Source organism: Hevea brasiliensis, chromosome 15, assembly GCF_030052815.1.
Source record: "Hevea brasiliensis isolate MT/VB/25A 57/8 chromosome 15, ASM3005281v1, whole genome shotgun sequence".
Classification (NCBI taxonomy): Eukaryota; Viridiplantae; Streptophyta; class Magnoliopsida; order Malpighiales; family Euphorbiaceae; genus Hevea; species Hevea brasiliensis.
The window spans coordinates 53,882,380-53,893,810 of NC_079507.1; the positions used below are offsets into that span (position 1 = coordinate 53,882,380).

General features: G+C 33.9%; 1 protein-coding gene across 1 annotated transcript; it reads left to right on the top strand.

Moving 5' to 3' along the window:
* Window positions 1-5,447: 5,447 nt before the first annotated feature.
* LOC110639357 (uncharacterized) lies at window positions 5,448-10,966 on the top strand. Its single transcript, XM_021790268.2, has 4 exons — window positions 5,448-5,944; window positions 7,822-8,097; window positions 8,654-8,791; window positions 9,272-10,966. Exons 1-4 carry the CDS (start codon window positions 5,645-5,647, stop codon window positions 10,802-10,804), a joined length of 2,247 nt encoding a protein of 748 aa, XP_021645960.2. The 5' UTR covers window positions 5,448-5,644; the 3' UTR covers window positions 10,805-10,966.
* The last annotated feature ends 465 nt before the right edge of the window (window positions 10,967-11,431 follow it).

The following is an 11,431-nucleotide window of genomic DNA, read 5'->3' on the forward strand; positions in this document are numbered from 1 at the left end:
ATCTTTCTCCTCTTCTTTAGTTTCAAGTTTCTCATATAACTTTTCAAAGGCCCAAGCTCTTGCTTGACTAACTGTCTTTTTTGCCTCTTTCTTTGCTATCTTGTACTATTCATATGCCTCATTATTATCACATTTAGGTAATTTCTTATACCATTCCCTTTTTTTCTTCACTGCCTTTTATACATCCTCATTCCACCACTATCTCTCTTTTGAGTGTGGTTCATGTCCTTTAGACTCTCCAATTACTTTTCTAGCTACTTCTCTAATCTTTGATGCCATATGTATCCACATATCATTGACCTCCATATCCAACTTTCATACTTCGAACTCGAGAAGCTCATTTTTGAACTTCACTTGTTTTACTCCTTTGAACTCCCACCACTTTGTTCGAGCTACACTATTTCTTCTGACCTTACTTGAATTGTTCCTAAACTTGACATCCAAGACCACCAACCTTTCATGTTACATGCTGCGTTGTATTCAATTCAAATTTATAACTATTCAATTTTATTAAAAGTTTCTGAATAGGCTCACACTTTCAGACTTTAATCAGGACTCTCACATTAAATGTGGAGTGTGTGTGCATATCGTTTATATGAGATAAGAGGTCTTGAGAAAATTATTATGATTTTATCAAGATATCGAATCATGCTAAATTATATCCAAATTGAATGAAATTTAATAATTATTAAATTAAATATTTATATTAAAATAATATTTAATTTAATCATTATTAAACTCATTTTAATATAAACTCAATTTATATTATATGCACCATATATTATAAGACAAAGCATTGGATCATTAAAGTACTGACATAATACATATGTATAAACATTAAATTAACTAGTCTAATACAAGTGAGAGTAGAAAATGTCTTTAAGCTTTGCTGTAGTGGTAGTAGTAATATAGACCAGTACAATCCATTTAATAAAAAGAACTGTATCACTTAAAAATCACACCAACTGGCAGGCATGCAATTCCCATGCAACAGTAAGTAGGTGGCTACGGCTCCGTATGTACCTTCCCTGAAACTGACATGAACCCACAAGCCATTAATGGGGACTCGCATTGAGTTGGTGCCCTTGAACTTGAATCAAGATACTATCACAAAACAAATTAAGATGGAGCACAACTAGGAACGCAAAGTAGCCGCTTGCCAACCACGTGTAGGGTCTCAGTCTCACTTCCCCTCTACATATTGGCCAAGTCCATCTCTAACATTAAATTCTTCCACGTTTTAAATGTTGGAAAATTCTTATATCGCAGAAAAAATAAATCCGACATAATTCAATCATAATGTTAAATTAAGGAGAAGTAGTTATAAAGGGTACATACTCTTACTCTAAAGTAGAATATTAGCATTCCTCCCATACTTGGTAATATAAAATATTAATATATATATTTTATTATAAATTTAAAATATAAAATTTATAAAAAAAATATATTTAATATATAAATTTTATATATTTATATTTTAAATTTGTGATAAGACCATAAAATTAAAGAAGTTTAAAAGGTCTTTTGTGCTATCATAATTGTATTGGAATTACTAGGTCATATATTCGTGTCCCAAGGGATGCGTTTGGATTGAGTTTTAATGGTTTTGTCAGTTTCCTTTCATTGATGATATTATGTCTGTTATATACGGATTGTGACTCGAATATTCATTGTGGTTGCTGATTTAGTTTCAGGGGTAAAATATATAATTTCAAAAGTTTTACCCTGTGCTTTGAAAAACTGTTTAGAGAGAAACAAAAATAAAGAAAAAATAAGAAGGGAAAATGTAAATGAAAGAAAATTTATTTTCCTTTCCAAATTTCCAAATTTGAATGTTAAGGGTACTTTAAATATCACAAAAATACGAAAAAAATTTTCAGAAAAATGATTTCAATGAAACAAGGAGAGCATGAATAAAGTAAAATTTTAATTTAGTAATTATCCAGTGTGATAAATTAATGATTAATTTAATGAGATAATTTTGTCTCATTTTAATTTAATTTTTATATTAATATAATAATTAAATATTATTTTTATTTAAAAATATAATAAAAAAATGATAAATAATTTATCTAATTAAATATCACTTTAAATTTAATGATAATTTTTTATAAAATTAAATTAAATTAAAAACGCTAATGAATTATCTTAAAATTTGAATATGAAGGACCATGACCTCATTTCTAAAAAAAATCTTTATTTTTTCAATTAAACAAACATATTAATAATTTAGTAATTCGTTAAAAAAAACCTTAGAAATTATAGGAAACAGTTGGACGTGGCCACGTGGGATGATCAGGATCCATTTGTCCAGAAACTTTAAAAAATAAATAAATAAACTAATACGCTTATAAATTATCAACGTATGAATTAATGTAGAGAAGAATGGAAGCAATTGTCTCCTCTGCTTCCACGCGTAGACATCCACGTAAGCATTTCTGTCTCCAACTGTAGCAATACAACTGCAACTCCGCACGATATTCCATGATTTCATCTCCACCACAGCTATACATTATCACCATTCATCAATACACGTGCGGTATCTCACGTGATTAAATCCTACGTGGAACTCCATAATCATTACTACTATAAAACGAGCTCATCGTCGGCTATGCGTATGCGGCTGCGGCTTAGGATTAGCTGGAGCTGCAATCATCGGGGGACCTATAAGATCCTTCCCGGATCTCATCTAGAACAAGAATAGAGATCTAGGTCGGGTACCATGATATCTGCATTACCAGTGGGTCCCTTCCAAACCCACAGCTGGCGATAGATCAATGGTGGTGATAGGATGATAAGAGATTTTTTTTTCTGTAAAATAGGGGTTTTCTTCTAGTTGAAAGGATATTTCAATTGTAGGTTAAGTTAGATGACCAATCCATAGACTTGTAGAGTATGATCATATTGTGTCGTAGTAATTTGTTTTTGATCGGTAAAAAATTTTTTAAAAAATAATATAAGTCCGAATAAATATCGAAATAATTTTTAAAATAATATTTAATATTTTAATTTTAATTAAAATAATATTTATCTTATTTATATTATTTAATAATATAATATTTACATTTATATTTAAGAATTAAAAAAAGTGATTCATCAAATTTACTCTTTTAATTTTTATCATGAAAGAATAAAAAAATAATACCTTTATTTTTATATTTAATAATTAATTAAATAATTATATTTATCAAATATTTTTATTTTAAATTATTTTATAAATAAATAATAATTAATTATTATTAAAATAGTTAACAAAATAAAATAAAATAATTAACCATTACAAAAAATTACTAAAATAAATAATACTGTGGAAATGGAAATGGTAGCTCCTCATGTATTGGTATTGACGAGAGTCTACATGGCATTGGCATGGGATGTGTGTGCCTGGAGAAATGCAGATCTGCAATGTTTAGGCAAAGGGCCCTTGACTGAGCTCGTCAACAATGAGAATTAGAAGCATTTGACTCCGAGAAAGAAGAAGAATCCATGCGCATGAGAATTGAGAAGCAGAGGCATTGGCAGTGGCAGTCACAGAGTGTGAAAATATTTTGACCTTTGACTACTTTACTTTGGCTTTCTTCTCAAGTCTCCTTCCATTTCTATCCCTTTCTTGGATTTGTATATTTTATAGTATTGAGTAAATGCTTTTTAATTACTTTGTAATGTAGGAGATTAAATATTTATAATTTCTTATTATTATTATTTTTTTTTTCTAAACCATCCGGTGTCCGGCTCATTGGCTTACTAATTTGGATCGAGTATTGTAGAGGCTCGTTGTGGAGGCGACCCTCCCAACTCAATCTGCTCCATCCACAACACTAGGATTTAAATCTGGACGTTGCTTAAGGGACCTAGCGCCTCATCCCGCTAGACCAAATGGTAGTTGGTTATAATTTCTTAGTTTTAATTATTGAGTTTTTTAATATATATATATATATATATATATATATATATATATATATATATTTATAAAATAAAATAAAAATTATGAGTTGAATTAATATGTAGCACATTAGATAAAGGTTTAAATTTAAAAAAAAAAAAAAAACTATAAAGCACATTTATGATAATACTTACTTTGCATCAAAGGCATTAGGGTAAGTATTATACGCGTTCACCGTGTTCTCATAAAATTTATTAAATTTTAATTTTACTTTATAAAATTTGTTAAAATTTAATTTGCTTTTATAAAAATTATAGTGATTAAAACTTAAAAATTTTCAAATTAATTTACTAATTTATCAATTATTTTTTAAATAAAATTAAATTATTTTATTAATTTTCTAAAAAAAAGGAAAATATAAAATATAAAACACACCTAACTATTCCTTGCTGTTAGACTTTTCATCTTTCTCCGTTTTTCTCTCCGCCAATGACTGCTACTGAGTTAATATTATTTGTAAAATAATTGACAGATTAATATATTAATTTAAAATTTTTTAATTTTTAATTACAATAATTTTTATAAAATCAAATTAAAATTTAATGACTTTAATAAAATTACTCATAAAATTAAATAATCACGTGTGATAGTTATCTTAAACATTATAAAATTATCTAATCACTTTTGGTTGAAAAATTAAAAAAAAATATATCTATAGGGATAAATTAATTATAAAACTAACAAGTAATTAAATCCATACATATTAACTTCTCAAAACTTTAATATCACACAAAAATATTGTTCTTTTTTTTTTTGAAATTCGCAAAAATATTGTTAAAATATAGAACTTCACTAGATTATCCTTGTGCTTTATTAACCTCATTTATATTTTTTTGAACATGCAACTATATTTATTTCACATATTGCAAGATGCAATTAATAATATTACCACAGTAATTATATAATTACCAACAATTACTATTACTAGAAATATAAAAAACATAAGTATATGATTAGACAATTTAAGTGTAATATTGTGCCTTTGACATTGTAAAAGTTTTCTATGATTATTTCCTTACTGTGCAATTAGTCAAGAAAAAAATTATTTGGAAAATTAAAAAGCTAATTTTTATCTTCGGTTACATAGTGGAGTATAAGTTAAGCAATTAAATCCGATTCGATTACCCATAATAATGAATGTGCTAAAAACATCATAAGTGGTTGAAGTTAGTAAGACCTAGTTTACGTCCTATGAACGGTCCTGATTTGCTTTTCAAGTTTCAACAACGGTTATGATTGGACAGGCCAACGCCTGCATCTTCCCGCTATCTCCTCCCCAAGTCAAGCCGAGCAGCCCAGGAGAGGAGAGGAGAGGAGAGGAGCCCCTAGCCAAGCCAGCATCTGCGGTTTATCCAGTAAAAATGGACCCCACCACCCTTAAATATTTTTAACCACCTTCAAACTCTAAGTTTTACCTCTAAGTTTTACCACTGTTAAAATTCGTAGAGCCATCTTCTTTCAATAAATTAAACGCACCTCCCTCTTCCCTCTCTGTGTCTGTGGCGCTCACTTCTTTCAAGTTTTCCCTTCTCTCTCTCTCTCTCTCGAGGCTCGCGTCTCTGGAGAGAGGTAAATTTTCTGATAAATATTTAAAAATAAAAACGGAAAAGAAGGAATCGAATCTTACCTGAGAAGCTGCAGCGAAAGTTTTTTTATACCGCCGAGGCTCTCTTCCCAGCCGCTCTCCACGTTTCTGCGGCCATGACCGTGTTCTCCGGGAAGCAGGTGGTCCCAGTCGACTACGAGGCTGAGGTCTCGCAGCGGCTTCTCGAAGCTTCTCTCTCCGGTGATCTTAGATCGGCTCTAGAATGCATCGCCGATTCATTCGTCGATGTCAACTTCGTCGGCGCGGTTACCATAAAATGTAGAAAGAGTGAGGTCGTTTTGCGCGACGAATCGCCGTGTGATGTTCGTTTCGACTATGAAGAGTTTAAAACTGACGTTACGGCTTTGTTCATCGCCGTTCACGTTGGAAATGTGGCTCTCGTGAAGAAATTGCTGGTAATGCCGTCGTTTCATTTATGTCGTCTCGAGCTTTGAACTGTTTTATTAACATTGTCGTTTTGGCGTTTCATTTAAAAGTTCTGATATTGTCAATTGCCAAATGGTTTTTTCTAACTTTTGTTTTCGGGCTGTATTTGGCAATTGAAGTTGAGATATAACCTGATTGTGTTTACATTATTCGTTTTGAGTTAGATTAAAGGTTCGAAACTCTTTTGAACATGTCATTTCTGGCTTAGTTGTTTGCCGTTTTCAATTTGCACTCTCAAATCTGTACGCTCTGACTCCGTCCTGCTCTGCATGGTTGCTGAGGGAAAATAAGAAAAAGCGAAAAAGAAAAGATGGTAGCTTCAACTTCTTTTGAATTTTGAATTGTCGTCGATTTTAACGCAAGAGATACTTTGTTTTAGAAGCTTCATATTTTATCTACGTCCTTTTCAGAAAAATTATTATTATATATTTTTATTTTTATTTTTCCTAAGCAAACAAGCAGAGTCTCTCTCTGTCACGCACACAGAGTTTGAATATGAGTTATTTTACTAGAATTTCACGTCTGTAGTGTTTAAGCTTTGTTTTTTAAATTAATTTATTAAGTTTAATTTACTCTGTTTAACAACATAGATTTTGCTTTTCAGCAATTTGGGATGCTAAGGATTAAGATTCTGCGGGCTTTTTTTTCTTCTGGAAATTAAAGTTGCATATGTAATTTAGTAACTTACATCTTTAAAAGATTCATTGTCTTAATGTCGGTCCCATGATTAATGGTGTGATTTCATATGATTCAATTGGAATATAGGAACTTTAGCCTTAATCACTCTGTTCCCGAAGGTGTACATGAATCATATATTCCAACTTTAGGAGCGAAATTCCATTTAATGATTCCCATTTTCATTTATTATCATTCTAATTTCTAAGTTGTGTAATTGAGAGTATCTTTACTTGCAAATGAATTCTCAGAGAGTTAAGAGTCTTATTTTCGTATATGAACTTGGTGGGGGATGATTATCTGCGGGATTAGCATGTCTGAGTCGCATATTGCTTCATTTTTAGTGTTTTTAACTAGTGGTTAACTAGTTATATTGTTACTGTTAAAAAAAATAGTTATATTGTTGATTTGTCTTTCCGAACTCATTGGAGGAAAAGAAAAAAACAATGTAATCCAGGAAATTAAGTGCTTATACTACCTTTTGTTTTTTTTTTTTTTACTGTTTTTGTTCTTTGACTGATCGACTTATTTGTGCCCCATGGTGAAACCAAATTCATACCGGTGAATTTAAATTATAGAAAATAATAATAATTCTCAGTATCATTGGAGTAAATTTATTCCAGGGCTTGATGTTTGTTCATGCATAATTGCTATGTTCTCTGCCATACGATCATTATTTTTTACGATTCTGTGTACTGGATAAAATATATTGAAGTACGCAATGAAAAACCGAGGGCCATATATTTATAGATAAACAATATATTTTGGTTAACAGAGATTTGGCCTGCGAGGCCCATTTTGAGCTGTCTCTGACCGTCGGCCAGGGCCTGAAGTACATACGAGTACACATACATGATACATCCCCCTTTCCTTTTAATTAATGAATACTATTTGCTGCTTGATGGAAGTTCCATGCTTCTTTGTCTATCACATCAGGACTTTTCTCGCCATTTGTCTGTCTGGCCATGACTTCCTGTACTCGTTGAAGTCTTAGCTGCTTGATATGTTACTCGTTTTCTTGTCTTCCTGTTAAGTAAGGAAAGTGACAAAGTACATGGTTTAAGCGTGATATCAGCTCATGGAGCCTTTTCATAGAAAGCAACAAATAACATTGAATGAGCACAACGTAATATTTGCATGTTGCTAAAATGTTGGGTTTTGCAAGTGACAGAGCGTAGGTGCTGACGTGAACCAGAAACACTTCAGGGGCTTCGCGACAACAGCAGCAGTGAGAGAGGACCGCATTGAGATTTTGGAGATTTTACTTAAAGCTGGAGCATCTCAGCCAGCTTGTGAGGAGGCTTTATTGGAAGCAAGCTGTCATGGGCAGGCAAGGCTGGTGGAACTGCTTATGTGCTCTGATTTAATTAGGCCCCGTGTTGCTGTGCATGCTCTTGTCACTGCATGCTGCAGGGGATTTGCAGACGTTGTAGATACTCTCACAAAGGTAATTCACCTTGTTGCTTAATCATATTTTTATGTTCCAACAAATAATGGTCCTTTTGTTAGCGTGAAAGTGGGCACTATTTATACCTATTTCTATCAATCTTTAAAGCATCTCAATGAGCCCAGTTCTAGTTCCTTTGACAGTTTGACTTCTAGATTGGTAAATGTAACCGTGCTTCTTTGTCTTGAGATGCTACTTCTCTGCATTAAGGAATCTCTTGAGCTTTAGGTGGTTTCCAAAAATGTCTTTTTGCTTGATTTAATGACTCTTTTGGTCATTAAATGTACGTTCTACCCCAAACTAACTTTTTACTGGCTTTCAATTTGCCAAAATATGAGAACCACTGAATTTCTATATCTTTGTGCATTTTTTAATTATGGTGTTTAGGCTTTCCCGTGAATCTGTGGAGTGTTCTGCATTATGTTGAATGAATGTGTAGCTATTATGTGTTTAACAGCAAGTCTTCTGGTGCATCTATTTGATCTTTTAAATCACCGACTTCCATATAAATTTATCGTTTCATGTGAGTGACATGATTTTTATTGTTCAATGGCAGTGTGGCGTAGATGTCAATGCGACCGATAGATTGCTGCTGTTGTCATCAAAGCCTTCTTTGCACAGAAATGTTGATTGCACTGCGCTTGTTGCTGCTGTTGTCAGCAGGCAGGTTGCTGTTGTTCATATGCTACTAAAGGTGGTTTTTTTTTTTTTTTTAATCTTTTACATTACAGTTTGTGTGGATCATGTTCTTTTATCTCAATTTTTTTTCCAGAAATCCCTATTGAACAAAGTTATTTTTAAATTCGAAATGAAAATTTCAACTGTTTAAGGTTAAATTTTGGCTACAGGCAAAATTTTTTTAAAGAGAACCTATGAATTTCAGGAGTTCTGGAAAATGATTACAAAAGAAACTAGCACAAATTTGTGCATAATTTGTTTAGCATGCTTGAGATGCATCTATAACATTCTCATAACAACTGTGAGACAGCTGGATCTGTACCTTTGATTAGCTTAATTATAAGATCTTTTAGTTTCATGAGATCTGAATAAAAAATGAACTTGTAAACCTTACTGATGATGATGGGATAATCTATTCTGAGCTGGATAATAAAGCAGTACTTGTCTCAATATTGCTTTGCTGTTGGTAATTCTGATTGGTATCAGAATGATACAGGATGGTGCCAGGACTGATGTGAAAGTGAGACTTGGAGCATGGTCATGGGACACAACTACTGGAGAAGAGTTTCGAGTGGGGGCAGGACTAGCTGAGCCCTATGCCATTACCTGGTGTGCAGTGGAGTATTTTGAAACTACGGGTGCTATATTGCGCCTGCTCCTCCAACACCTCTCCCCAAACACTACTCACCACGGAAGAACACTCCTCCATCATGCCATTCTCTGCGGTAATGCTGGAGCTGTTAATGTGCTCCTGAGTTATGGTGCTGACGTGGAGTTCCCTGTCAAAAGTCAAAAAACTGAGTTCCGGCCCATACACATGGCTGCCCGTTTAGGCTTCCCAACTATCCTTAAATGTCTAATAGACTCAGGTTGCGATATAAACTCCAGGACAGACACCGGTGATACAGCTTTGATGATAAGTGCAAAATACAGGCAAGAAGAGTGTCTAAGAGTATTGACCATGGCTGGGGCTGATTTTGGATTAGTTAATGTTGCTGGTCGGTCTGTGTGTTCAGTTGCTGGGAAAAATAGGTGGTTCCTTGGTTTTCAACAAACAGTGTTTGATGTGATTAGGGATGGAAAGATACCCACATCAAGCAATATTTCTGTGTTTTCTCCTCTAATCTTTGTAGCTCAAGTTGGTGATATAGAGGCCTTAAAGGTGTTGGTTAATTGGGGAGAGATTAAACTTGATTATCAGGATAATGATGGTTGCTCAGCAGTTATGTATGCTGCTTTAAAGGGTCATGTTGAAGCTTTCCGATTGCTGGTCTATGCAGGGGCTGATGTAAAGCTGTATAATAAAGCTGGTGAAACTGCTATCACTTTGTCTGAAATGAACCAGAATCATGATCAATTTGAGAAAGTGATGCTTGAATTTGCACTTGAAAAGGGTAATCGCAATGCAGGAGGGTTCTATGCATTACATTGTGCAGCCCGTCGTGGAGACTTAGATGCAGTCAAATTGTTGACAAGCAGAGGTTATGATGTGAATCTCCCTGATGGGGATGGCTACACTCCTCTTATGTTAGCAGCAAGGGAAGGCCATAGGTCTACATGTGAACTTTTGATTTCATGTGGGGCACAGTGCGAATTTAAGAATTTTAGAGGTGAAACAGCACTCTCACTAGCAAGAAAATGTGCTGGCATGATGAATGATGCAGGAAATGTGATACTAGATGAGCTTGCTCGCAAGTTGGTTCTAGGAGGTTCCCAAGTACAGAAGCACATAAAGAGAGGCAAAGGAGCACCACATGGGAAGGATTTAGTAATGATTGGAGGTACTGGAGTACTTCGATGGGGGAAGTCAAATCGGAAGAATGTTATATGCCGGGAGGTAGAGGTAGGTCCGAGCCCAGTGTTTCGGAAGAATAGAAGGAACAAGGGTGATGCAGATTCTCCCGGAATTTTCCGGGTATTGACTACTAAGAACAAAGAGTTGCACTTCAAATGCAATGGTGGGATAGAAATGGCTGAGATGTGGGTCAGAGGTATTAAACTTGTGACAAGGACAGCTATATGCTCTTGAACCCAGACTGAAGACATGAAATTTGATGTCTTGCTTAGGAAGTATATATAGGTGTTTAGAGTATTTCATCTTGAAGTAGTTTGAACTGTTGCATTTTATTTTAAAGGTTTCGACGCCCTGTAGCTGTAAATGCTTTCTCATCCAAAGTAAATTTTGGTATAATTTGATTTTTGTACAGTTTGTCGGGCAGCTGCCTGATGCTCCCACATATTTCACCCAATTTTTTAGAGCATTGACAATGAGGCAGGGATTGCTAATTTGAAAACCAGCGGTGCTAAGAGCTTGATGTTTCAAACGCGAGGAAGCCGCAGCATCTCTGTAGCATCTTGTCACCAGAATCACTGCCTCCCTGCATCATTCTGGATGAGGTTGACGAACGCGAATACCATTGTCATCTGGGAAATTCATATCCAAGGTGTTCAATTGTTAAAACCACAGCTGTGATTAGAATCACAAACTAGCATGGGAAGTGGATAATATCATTGGTTGCTCGGCAACCTTAATAGCAACAAGGTCTGCATGGTTAAATTAAATATTAAGATTCGGCAGCACTTGATTGAATTATATTGTCATTTTGAGTTTTCATATCAATTAGGTTACTCAGTTAACTATGGCCGCTAGAGCTGA

What these genes read in the sequence shown, in the direction of transcription:
- LOC110639357 (XM_021790268.2), top strand. Translation starts at nt 5,645, where the DNA reads ATGACCGTGTTCTCCGGGAAGCAGGTGGTCCCAGTCGACTACGAGGCT. An exon ending in CTCTCGTGAAGAAATTGCTG is followed by an intron (nt 5,945 to 7,821) that starts GTAATGCCGTCG and finishes TGCAAGTGACAG; the next exon opens with AGCGTAGGTGCTGACGTGAA. An exon ending in TTGTAGATACTCTCACAAAG is followed by an intron (nt 8,098 to 8,653) that starts GTAATTCACCTT and finishes GTTCAATGGCAG; the next exon opens with TGTGGCGTAGATGTCAATGC.